This window comes from Suillus fuscotomentosus (assembly GCF_016647785.1).
Source record: "Suillus fuscotomentosus strain FC203 chromosome Unknown F5891scaffold_29, whole genome shotgun sequence".
In the NCBI taxonomy this organism is placed as follows: Eukaryota; Fungi; Basidiomycota; class Agaricomycetes; order Boletales; family Suillaceae; genus Suillus; species Suillus fuscotomentosus.
This window is the reverse complement of record NW_024539541.1, coordinates 371783-384854: the sequence shown is the minus strand read 5'-3', so window position 1 is coordinate 384854 and position 13072 is coordinate 371783. Positions and strand designations below refer to the sequence as shown.

The following is a 13072-nucleotide window of genomic DNA, read 5'->3' as shown; positions in this document are numbered from 1 at the left end:
GTCACCGGAAGGTAAGGAAATCACCGGCATTGCAGCGGCACCTCACAATGGTGCATCTCTGAGGGAGGATGATCAATAGTGAATGTTGAACAAGAATATTATTGCACAGTTCCAAATTATCTACCACTACATGGTGACTGTAAGAATAATGACCAATGGAAATCATTTAGGTGGCGGGACCCTTCCCAGATGCCGATTCACCGGAGGGACGGGTGATCTGGGAACCTGAGGGTCCGGCGTGTGCGGCGGAGATACTTGGAATGGAAGTACCTGCGATGGTGGACGGACCTGGGGTGAAATTGAAATAAAGCCATTCCATTGCCTGGGCCTGCCCGGCGCTCATGCCTTGACTGTATGGGACTGGATGACCGGCAGGAGGGAATAACACAGCATTATTAAAATGAGGAACGGGTGGGTTGGGGACAACACATTGCCAGATGGACTCATAGGCATCCATCAGGACGGCAGTATGATGTCCTTGTGCAGTCAACACTGCATCGGCGCTCCGGATCTGAGCCTCACGAGTCTGAGATTCGGCATGCAAGGCCTTCACCTCCTCTTGCAATCCGGCGACCTCGGCACGCATTTTCTCCATAGCTCGGATGTCAGTATCCTGAGCAGCAAGGCGGGCGTTCATGATTTGAACCAACTCGGCCATCTTGGCATTCTGAGTTCGGATGTCAGCCACCTGAGTCTGAAGGTTATTGATGGTGTCCTGAACCGCCACTAGGGGCGACACCGAATCAAGTTTCACCTCTAGCATCATGACCTACAAATCCCTTGCAACCTTGTCACCGGGCATGTCAATTTCCATGTCTTCAGCGATTGAGTTGGATGAGGAGGCAGCGTGAGTGGAATTGCGGCGATGGGAGTGTTCTTTACCGAATAAGAAGGAGGAAGACTCAAGGCATTTTGGGAGCTTACAGCATTGACATCAGTCTGCATCGCCGTGCTCATGGTACCCACAGGCTCAGGGGCGACCGATGCCTTTTGTTCCAGCAACATAGCTTCACTTTTTTGCCGGTCGCGTGCAGCAGTCCTAGTGCTGAACCTTTTCTGGAGAATACAGTAATGAGACAATCATAAAGATAGAATGACAAAGCTCCCTACCTGGACCTCATACCATGGTTTCCATTGATCACCAGCGTTTTGCATCAGCGGAGGATGGTCAGAGGCCTTTTTCGGCGGCTTGCCAGAACTCACATCTCTAGACTTCTTCTGCTCATGGTCCCGCCGGCGTGTCTCTGACAGCAACATAACTTCCCTTCCCTTCCCTTTTCTATCCATTGGGACCTCAGACCCAGATGAGACTACTATCTCCACCCGCTTGCTTTTCGGCTTTGGCCTTGGTCTAGTCGGCATTGTATTTGTATCGCCCGGAGCGACATCCTCAGCTTTGTCCACAATCGCCGGCACGATGACCTTGTCTTCAGAGCAAACAGTGACCTCTGCAGATCCACCAGTAGAGCTCCGCTTCCTCTTGTGGAGAGCATCACTTTGGGTGATATCCCCAACGATTTCGACTTCGTCACTGTCCTGACACAAGTCTATCGGCATCTTCCTCGTGACAGATCTTCCAAGTGGCTCGGACTTTGCTGCCACTGATGGGACCGCCGGTGTATTTGTGGTCGCCTCGACCAGTGGTGTATCTGGAGGTTGCGACATCGGTGCTGGCGCCGAGGCAGTAATTACCTTGTGAGCCTTGCCATATAACTGATGGCGCTCGATGTGAGAGTTGTTAGACTTGATGTTGTTCCACACCGGGACACTAAGAAACAATGTCTGACCAACACGATCTACATGCTCCATTAATTCCATGGCTGCCGAAAGCAAGATCAGCGGAATTTCAGTCACCAACCGTGCATGAGTTTGAAATGCCAGAGTCTGTGCTTAATTAGGTAACAGTGCATGACTAATGAGGACATGCTGACCATGATGTTTGCCATCTCTGTGGCCATGTTCAGGTGGCCAGTGGGACCTTCGCTCAACTGCAAGGCTCTTGCCAAAATTTGGAGCACACCGGCAGTTACCTCATTGAAGACCTTGTTCGAGACTTCTGAGGATGGCATGATGAGCAGGGAATGTGAGTGTAGATAACAAAAATGGGGACAATTCGCTTGTCATTATATGGCAGATGGAACGAATTAAAATTTCATGTCATAATACAAACTCAGCTTGGTCACCCGTACCATGCGGCGGCATGCAGATTCAAAAGCACTGATCTCTGACCACATCTGTGACTACGTGTCAATTTTCACACGCACATAATCTATTGTCCTGGCTAAGTGTTTAAACCCCGCAGATGCAGCCACAACACTAATCAGCACATATTTAATGCTCATGTCTTCGATGGATCTTCCAATCACTCATCTGAAACCTCATCACTTTTTTCTACAATATGACTAGCAACCGTCACGTCCATTTTGAGCTGCCCATGGAGCCCCTTCAGTGACAAATTCCGTATTATACGGGCCACCCGACCTCCATAATATCCCGTATGAGACGGGCCAGCTGATCATGGGCCCATGTTGTGTATATTCTCGATGATGACAGATGGGACACATATTATTTCCGATCGAGACGGGTGGGCCCATGTATGCCAATGATATATATATCATTAATGTTGATGGATGGGCCGGGGGAATATGATCATTCATGGAGATGGGTGGGCCCATCTGGGTAATATGTAGAGTAGGATATTATAGACAGCTGGGCTGAAGAGAGATGTAAGGGAAATATTGTTATATAGACGGGCGGGCCGACATCGGTGTATTACATATATGGGTGGGCCGAGGTAGGGAATATTACATAGACGGGTGGGCTGACGTAGGGTGTATTACATATACAGGTGGGCCGACGTGGAATGTATTACATATACGGTGTCATGCATGGTATGTGATTCATACCATGTCAGATATATAGAGAGTGATAAGGAAGATATGAGAGACTGTCTAGCCCTTTGTCACTAAGTTACCTCTCTATTTTTCCTTTATTTCATTGTCTTGTATTTTATTTCTCACTTTACAGGCTTATTTTACCTTGTATTTGTATCAAGCATGTGACGTTCTGTTTATTTCTCATTGTTTATTTTTATTTGGCTTCTTTCAGCCACCAAGTTTTGTATCTCTATTTATTTCTGACTGTTTATTTGTATTTGGCTTCTTTCAGCCACCAGCTTTTATTTGTCATCACATCATGTGACTGGGAAATATTCTGGTTTGTAACATTATTTAAGCTGACTCAGCATGTTTAGTCATGATTGGCCATGCTTTGTAACAACATTTAACATGACTCAACATGTTTAGTCATGGTTTGTCATGGTTTCTAATTTCTTTGTAAGATTACACTGTATTTGTAATGTACTTAGTAATAAGCTGATTCATCACCTGGTTTGTAAGCCACATTCTTACTAATCCATCTGATTAATCATGCTTAGTAAGGGGGTTCCCAAAAGGTATAAAAGGACCCCATTTTCACCCATGAAATACAATCCTCCCACTTGACTCTTATCTCAAACCGTGTGAGACCACTAAGACTTAAAGTGCAGGCCAATATAAGTGCCTTGAGGTAATCTAAGATATCATTATCTATTCTAAAGTTATATACTACCTTACAGGGGTCGACTATATAACTTTCATTATCGTTATTCTACTCTAGGTTATATACTACCTTACAGGGGTTGACTATATAACCATTGAACAGCTCTCATTCTAAGCTTTACGTGTATTCATAAGACTCTCCCTTTCAACGGAAAGTGAGACACATCTAAGGACGACAAAGTTGAAACAGACTTTCATAGGTTGAAACACGACCTACTAGGCTGAAACAAACCTAACGAATTTATCCAGAACACAGAACATTCCACAACAACTTCGTATAAGACTACACAAGAAGAGGACAACAAACTAAATCCTCCCAAGAACTCACCATGTTACCTCCCACGAAGTAGAAAAGTCGGAGACCGTGGACTTAAGGACTGGCAAGAAGTCTTCACCGTGTATAATTGTGTTGTCATTATACACAACTTTCATATAAGACCCTTAAGTAACAAGACATCACTGGAGCCCACCGCGAGGGAGGCTTCTTCTTGTACCAAACATTGCAAAACAATCGTAAACAAAGCACACTTCATATAATTCATTCCACCCACACAACAAAACGTCAACAAACATATTTAAACACAACAAAGAAATCACAACAATCGTAAACAAAGCCATACTTTGTATAAATCACTCCACACACACATCACAACATCAACAATCGTATCAACGCAACACAAACAAAGGTCAAACATGACTACACGATCCGTATTAACATTGCCTAACCCTGGAACTAAGGCAGCACCTGCCAAATTCAAGGGTGGATTTTCAGAAGTCAAGGACTTTCTGAAACACTATGAAAAACTGTGTGATTATCACAATGTAACCTCTGATGAGGAGAAATGTGAATCTATTACCCAGTACATGTCCCGTCATGTAACAGAATTTGTAGAGGGACTACCGAGCTTCAGATCTAATAACTGGGGCAAACTCAAGGCTGACATTCTGAAGTATTATGATGTAGACCTTGACACGAAGCGATATAGACGCAAAGATTTATTGTCCTATGTAAGGACAACACGAGGAAAGAAAATCCCTACACTCACAGCTTGGAAGAAGTATGTGAGAGGGTTTATTTGTATTGCAGGATGGCTTGAACAAGCCAAGAAATTAACAAGTGAAGAATATGCAAGTTACTTCTGGGAGGGGATTTATAAGAAACTCCGTATCAAAATTGAAACACGCCTCATGGCCAAGGATCCAGACAGAGATCTATCTGAAGCCTTCCCAGTAGACCGAGTTGTCGCAATAGCAGAGAAATTGTTACACCGTGACCGGTTTGATGCAGACCTATTAGTTTCTGAAGTAGAGACTGAGTCTGAAACTGACTCCTCTACTGAAGAAAACTCTGATGCCAATACAGACTCAGAGTCTAGTGAATCTGAAACCGAGTTTTTTCGTAAGAAGAAGAAGGCCCCAGAGCCAAAAGATAAGAAAGAAGTAAAGAAAGCTCAAAAGAAAGCGAAAGGACATGTCAAGGAAGCCAAAACTAAGACTTCCTCAAAAGATACTAAGAGTCCTAGTATCACTTCACCAGAACCTATGGATGAAATAAAGGGACTCATCAAGAGACTCAATGCAATCTCACTCGATGATCCAGACTATGCTTTGTATTATTACAGAGCAACACGAATCGATCCTACTATCAAAGAAATGATAGCAGCCCCTATTTTGAAAAGAGGTAATGCTACCCAAGGAGAATATAAGCCTTACTACAATCAGAATGGACAAAATAATGTAAGGCAAAACAGTAACACCAATCAGACATTCAGAGGACCACAACCAGGTACTAGGTTCTATCACCCACCGAACACCCCTTTCAATGAATGAACATGCTTTGGTTGTGGTGAAAAGGGACATGGTATTCCAATGTGTCCACAGATAAATAAACTAATCGCTGATGGTAAGCTACAGCGTACACACCATGGGCAAATAGGAAAACCAGATGGAAGAACTGTAAGACGGCTACCTGAAGAAACGATCATTGAAGCACTAAAGCGAGAGGACAGTGTGCCAGTAGCTCACTTTATCAAAGTGAATAGCGGAGACACACAAACCTATAGTGCAAATAAGCAAAATAAAAGTCAAGAGACTAGGACCGCATACATCGAAGAGTATGTGAGTTCTGATAGCAAAGATAGTGACATGGATGATTCAACCAACCAGTATGAAGAGAGTGAAGAAGAAAGTGATACAGATGAAGAAACATATGCATTCCCAGTTGAAAGAGTTACACGAAACTCCACACAAGGAAGACACGAAAGGTTCCAGGAGGTATTCCCTCCAGGTCAAAGCAAAACCCTAAGGAAACCGAGCGAAAAAGATAAAGGGAAAGATAAAGTTCCCACTACTCAAGCCAAGAAGGCTGATACTCATACCAAACCTAAGTCCACACAACCCGTTTCACCCACAAAGACAAAGCCTGCAAATAAGAAAGAGACGGGAAAAGGTCTAGATAATGGGTGGGATAGTGAAGACATCATCATGGATGATGTGGATGAAAGGAAGGTCAATGAGAAACACCCAAAGACCAATGACACACCTTACAAATCAATCCCAAACTCTGATCGTAAGAATACAACAACACGTCAACGCGTCTCTGACATCGCGGCTAAAATTAAGCCAGAGAAAATTCTTGAAACAGTGTTGAGGACTCCTATCCGACTTGAGGTAGGAGAGCTTCTTGGCACTTCTTGTGAGCTTAGCGGAATCCTCGCTAATGCTATCAAACCAAAGTCCTTACCTAATGACTCGAAGATAGAAGCACATTCAGTATGGACAAAGACACGTGGACTATTAATCAAAATAGCCATGCATTGTGACGGTCAAGCGATTAATGCAATAATTGACACGGGTTCACAACTCAATATTGTAAACAAACACGTCTGGAAGACTATTATTAATAGGCCTATAGATATTGCCAAGTCAGTATCTATGAACGATGCGAATGGCGGCGAAGGCAAACTACGCGGATTGGTACAAAATGTTCCACTAGATTGTGGAGGAGTTAGTACTCACGCGAATTTGTTTGTTGGTGATCACGTACCATTCAGTCTATTATTAGGTCGTCCATGGCAAAGAGGAAACTACATCTCCATTGACGAAAGAAAGGACGGGACGTGGTTATTATTCAAAAATCCACTTGATTTAGAAGTCCGTTATGAACTTCTATGCACTCCTGACGGAAATGATCCTAATTGGGACTTTGAACCGTCCACTTGGGTCGCTAATATGGGCGAAACGACAATGTTTTGCGAAATTAATGAAGAATTACCGAATTCAGAATTTAGCGCGCGAAACTCTAAACTCAAAAATCACATGACCAAACAATTACAAAATGATCTCCATGCTGAGAATTTTATTCGTAAGAAATTTATCAGCAAAGGCCGAGATCAGTCAGCCAAAATTGAAATAAAAGATTTCTCAAAATATATAAAAGAAGCGCCAGAACCAGTGCTACGCCCAGCGCCCACTGGCCTCGTGTCTGATCAATCCAGCGCAAGGCATCCAGAAATCACATGCACATCCATTTTTGGTAATCTATTGCGTTTTCGGAATATGCCAGAACACGTGTTCGACAATACTCGCGCCGAACTGGCCGATTTCCTTTTTGAGAATCCCGGCAATTTCCGGTTCAGCACTTCCATTGAGAATGACGCGCTCACACTTTCCTTCCACGCTACTGCCTTCTCCCCACCTGCCGGCAACGACCAGGATGATCCTCCCTCTCCCTCTTATTCTCCCATCCTCTGGGACGGATCTTCCCTGGACCCGGACGACCCTGTAGAGGATCCTGGAGCTGGAGACTTTGTTGGAGGGAAGGGTACGTCTTTTTTTAATTCTTATTATATTCAAAATCTAATTAAAACAAATGGTACATCTTATTCACCCCCTCCTCGATAATTTTTGGCCAATGCCAACGTCAATGCTACTGCCGGCACCCTCCTACTACCTTCACCCAACACCACCTTGGGTACCGGCACCCTCTTTCCACCTTCCGCTACCTTGGGTAATACCTGGGGTACCGGCACCATCCTTCCTCCCAACACTACCTTGGGCATGGCCGGCACCATCCTTCCACCCAACGCTACTTTGGGTACTGGCACCCTCCTACTACCTCCACCCAACACTACTCTGGGTACCGGCACCCCCCTCTCCACCATTGGCGCTTCGCCACCATCTCTCTGCACCATTGGCGCTTCGCCCATCGCAACTTCGGGCATCGCGCCACCATCTCTCTCCACCATTGGCCCTTTGCCACCATCTCTCTGCACCATTGGCGCTTCGCCCATCGCAACTTCGGGCATCGCGCCACCATCTCTCTCCACCATTGGCCTTTTGCCACCATCTCTCTCCACCATTGGTCCTTCACCCATCGCAACTTCGGGCATCGCGCCACCCTCTCTCTCTAACCCCAACACGATACCTAAATTAAATATACATGTATCGTTGATTAAAAATGAACTTTGTTTTGACAAAATCCCGTGCACTTCTAACAAAACAGAGAGCTTCTCTGACAGCCTAATTCCACCTATTGCCTCCCTGCCAGATGAACCTAGGGAAGACGAGGTCGTGCACGCGATTGGTCCAGACGAAGGAGAGCCTTTGCTTCTTGCCCCGAATGGTGAGAGCATTCACACTCTAAGTTTTTACAACACACTCAACTATATATTAAATCAAGCAGACAATGCTAATGCAAACGAGAACACGTCCATGCCATCCTCTACAGCATCCACACCTCCTCCTATTGGTGCTCAAGACTCTGTCGACATTTTTCTCGTCCGTCCTTCGTTCGACGACGAGTCTATGTATTCAAACTTGATGTCCGCACTACCATCTAGCGCATTCCTGGTAGCACCTCCAAATTCTAACGCGAGCTTACCTAAGGATGATGAATATGTCCCCTCGCTTGTGCCGTCTCATCCTTTCAAGGGTGAATATGAATATAATTTGCCCTCTAAGCCTACTTTGAGAGATTCGAGCCTCGCGCAGGATGACGAAGACATCCCTATGTTAACCCTACCTGACACAGCACCTACACCTACAGAAGGGACCTTCCCTTATCGAGGCCCGAGTCGACCTGATGGTAGGAAGTATGTTTCATTCGAAGGTTTAACAAGGCTCGAGGCCGAGGAATATCCAAGCTCTGAGTTCGCGAAGTACAACAACTATCATTCTGTTTATATTCATAACATTGTCCAGGCTATTGAGTCCTACTGTTTCTGTCAAGACGAGATTATTGCTAATGATTGGAACTACCATTCGTTCCGAGACGGAAGCTACCCTGGACATCCTATCATCCCTGGAACTGTCAAACTGCCCACTGGAGGTCCGCGTTCTGGGAGGACTTGGCACGAATGAGTCCGAGAACTCAAGGACCACAGGGCACACACTCGGCACTTAATCCATGTCATTGAAACTGTCCTTTCGACTCGCATGCTTGCTGAAGCATCCTCTCACGCGAGGACCATCAAATGTGACCAAACCCTGCACATTCAGGGAGGTCTAACTAACAAAGTCTACACTGGACGCTACAACGACGTCAATCCTTTTTTCTCAGAGAGTGAGGCTAAACGGATGAACTCATATGCAGCTATTGCCGAAGCTCATGGAGAAGGAGAGCTAGCTTCGAAGATCCTGGATGCCCTCCTTATGCCCTTCCCTGACGAGGACACTGTCAGTGCCCTTACTGAATCTCGTCTCCTTGATGTTGGGACTGTCAAGGACATCCTTCGTCTTGCATCAGACAGAGACCTAGTCCTTGGGATCGCGTGCTCGGGCCTCACTATCATAGCAACATCACCTTTTCGAAGTGAGATGTTCGAAGACCCCTTTTATTCAAAGGAATGGTTTGTTCTCTCAGATATTGCTGAGGAACCTGATGAAGAGCCGAAATCTAAGGCTAAGAAGTTTTTTCTCTAGTACTCTAGAGGTAAACTTCTATCCTTCATTATTATCTTTTCAACTTATCAATCTTTCTAATAGAAAATCTAAAAACTCGTTACTGGATCCTCAAGTCTCAAAATTTCGTATATGTCCATCATTTCTATTTCCCCTTCGACTTCTATTGCCTCGTGTGAAAATTCACATAATCCCAAAAACATGGACCCTCGCGTCTTCGAACCAGTGCCTATGTATTTATATCTCCATTTTCGACTCAGTATCTTGTTTCACTTGTTTGTCTTTGTTTGTTTTGATTGTCTCTAGTGCTCTTGCCTATTCACAAAAACTACATTGCAGACTTATGTGTATGAGTGTATTGATACAGGAAAAAGGTGTAAAAAGTCAAGTGATAGCCTTAGATATGAGTTACCTATTCTGTAATTCAAGTCTTTGGTGGTCCAAATTTTTGTCTGAAAAACCTAAGTTTCAACAACATCAAAATCAAGTTTTATGTCTAAGTCACTCAAAACCTATTGAACAAAATTCAAGTAAGGAGATGCTAGTGTATCCTTCAGATTTACTTGAAAACGAGTCTATAGAAGATTGTTTTGAGAGACTTAGAAATAATCTCACATCCAAAAACCAAACCACAAACTCCAATCAAAATGAAGAATCTATACTTCAAGACTCAGAATATTATGACAATTCTGATACTGAGTCTGATATCTTAATTTCCTGTGACTCTATCAACTATCCTGAGGGAAATCCAGTACTCACAATGTACAAGAGGGTCGACAAAAAAGTCAAGCCCATGTCAGGAACTTTTCCTCAAGGAGCCAGAGTAGATCGTCATTTTCCTCATAACCCACTTCAAAACTTAATAGCATTAACTCCACATCCTCCTGAATTTATTCCTAATGGACGTCTAACTCATGAACGTATGGTTGACCTTGGGATAAATTCAAAAGGATTTCTACTACCTGAAGAAGTGAAACTTTTTCAACACATCATGAATTTAAATCAAGAGACCCTAGCATTTGAAGAAACTGATAGGGGTACTCTCAAAGAATCATATTTCACCCCATACATTATTCCCACTGTACCTCATGTACCTTGGGAATATAAGAATATTCCTATCCCACCTGGGATACGTCAGAAAGTTATTGAACTACTCAAATCCAAGATTAACGCAGGGGTATATGAACCAAGCCAATCTGCATACCGTTCACGCTGGTTCTGTGTACTCAAGAAGAATGGAAAACTAAGACTAGTCCATGATCTTCAACCTCTCAACAAAATTTCTATTCGAGATGCTGGTCTCATTCCTATAGTTGATGACTTTGTAGAGTCATTTGCAGGAGCTCAGTGTTACACCGTATTCGATTTATTCTGGGGATTTGATGCATGTAAAATGCACCCAGAAAGCAGAGATCTTACAGCTTTCCTAACACCATTAGGTCTGCTACGCTTAATAGCCTTACCAATGGGCTACACAAATGCACCTGCAGAATTTCAGAAATGTACCAGCTTTGTACTGCAGGATGAAATCCCACATGTAGCCAATGTTTTCATAGATGACCTTCCAGTCAAAGGTCCAAAGACTATCTATCCTGACAATGAAGGTAATCCCGAGGTCTTAGAAGAAAACCCAGGGATTAGACAATTTATTTGGGAACATGCAAATGATGTTCACCGTATCATGCACCGTATAAAAGATGTAGGTGCAACATTCTCCGCTACAAAAATTCAGTGTTGCCTTCCAGACGTCCTTATCGTAGGACAGCGCTGTACTCCAGAAGGTAGACTACCTGATACCGAGAAAGTGTCAAAAATTCTTAACTGGCCAATCCCCACTACGGTTAAAGAAGCCCGAGGATTTATGGGACTTTGTGGGACAGTTCGTATTTGGATACTAGGATTTTCTGAACTAGCAAAACCTATCACCCAACTTTGGAAAAAAGATGCCCCTTTTATTTGGGGAGAGAAGCAAGATATTTCTTTCGAAACTTTGAAGGAACGTATATGTTCAGCACCAGCAATGAGAAGCATTGACTATACTTCCTCAAATCCCGTATATTTATCAGTCGATTCCAGCTTCATAGCTGTAGGAATCATCCTTTCACAAATAGATGATGAAGGACGACGACGACCAGCACAATATGGTTCTTTACCTATGGGGGATGCAGAGTCACGATACTCTCAGCCCAAGTTAGAATTGTATGGACTTTTCAGAGCACTTCGACATTACAGACTTCACATCATTGGAGTTCAGAACCTCCATGTTGAAGTTGACGCAAAATATATTAAAGGCATGCTTAATAAGCCCGACCTACAACCAAATGCTACAATCAATAGATGGATTCAAGGAATTCTCCTATTTGATTTCACATTTCACCATGTACCAGCAACAAGTTTCAGAGGGCCTGATGGCTTATCTCGACGCCCTCTAGCTTCAGACGAAGAGATTATCCCTGAAGATGACTCTTGGTTAGACGAAATAGCCCTATTCACATCAATCTCAAATTTCACTGCACATCCATATAATCCCAATAACCTACCATCCGTATTCTTGTCAGCTGCTGATCAAGAGCAGACTTTGACAGATATTTTCAAGTTCCTTACCACACTTGAAGCACCAAGTTTTGAAAGTACTGCTAAACGCAAGAAATTTGTCAAGTGTACAACTCGATTCTTCGTACAAAAGGGAAAGATGTACAAGCGTCTACCAGATAGACCCCCTTTACTTGTTATTTTTGACCCCGATAAACGACTGTCTATACTGACAGGAGCACATGAAGATTTAGGTCACAAAGGAGTACAGTCTACCTTTGAGACTATTCAATACAGATTCTTCTGGCCACATATGTATACTGATGTTAAGCACCATGTACAATCTTGTCATGATTGTCAGATTCGAAGCACCAAGAAAATGCACATACCTATCACAGTCTCTACAACTGCCACAATCTTCACAAAGATCTACATTGACATACTCAAGATGCCTGCCGGGAATGGTATGAAGCATCTAGTGTTAGCTCGAGATGATCTTTCACGATATGTAGAAGGAAGAGCATTACGATCTGCCTCTGCCAAAGCTATGGCCAAGTTTTTCTGGGAAGACTTGTATTGCCAATATGGAGCAATAGGACAGATAGTTACCAATAATGGCTCCGAAGTTAAGGGAGCATTCCAAAATTTACTTCAACAAGTGGACATTCCACAGATTCAAATCTCGCCCTACAACTCACAAGCAAATGGGGTAGTTGAACGTGGACACTTTAATATCAGAGAAGCAATAGTAAAAAGTTGTGAAAAGCACATCTCACGATGGCCTGAGAAGGTTCCTCAGGCACTCTTTGCCGAAAACATTACCACAAGCCATGCAACTGGATTCTCACCTTTCTACCTATTACATGGAGTCCATCCTGTTCTACCTTTTGACCTTAGTGAAGCAACATTCCTTGTTGATGGATTTCACGAGAATATGAATCCTGTTGATTTCCTCACATTACGAATACGCCAAATCGAAAGACGTCCTGAAGACTTGAGACGTGCCGCTAAAATATTAAAGAAGGCCAGATTTAAGTCCA

General features: G+C 43.6%; 1 protein-coding gene across 1 annotated transcript; it reads right to left on the bottom strand.

The window, feature by feature from the left end:
• Nucleotides 1-166: 166 nt before the first annotated feature.
• Nucleotides 167-2069, bottom strand: F5891DRAFT_1189119 (uncharacterized protein; the record flags this gene model as incomplete). Its single annotated transcript, XM_041367104.1, has 4 exons — nucleotides 167-726; nucleotides 774-1056; nucleotides 1111-1884; nucleotides 1932-2069. The coding sequence occupies 4 exons, from the start codon at nucleotides 2067-2069 to the stop codon at nucleotides 167-169; spliced, it is 1755 nt and encodes a 584-aa protein (XP_041225605.1).
• Nucleotides 2070-13072: the final 11003 nt, after the last annotated feature.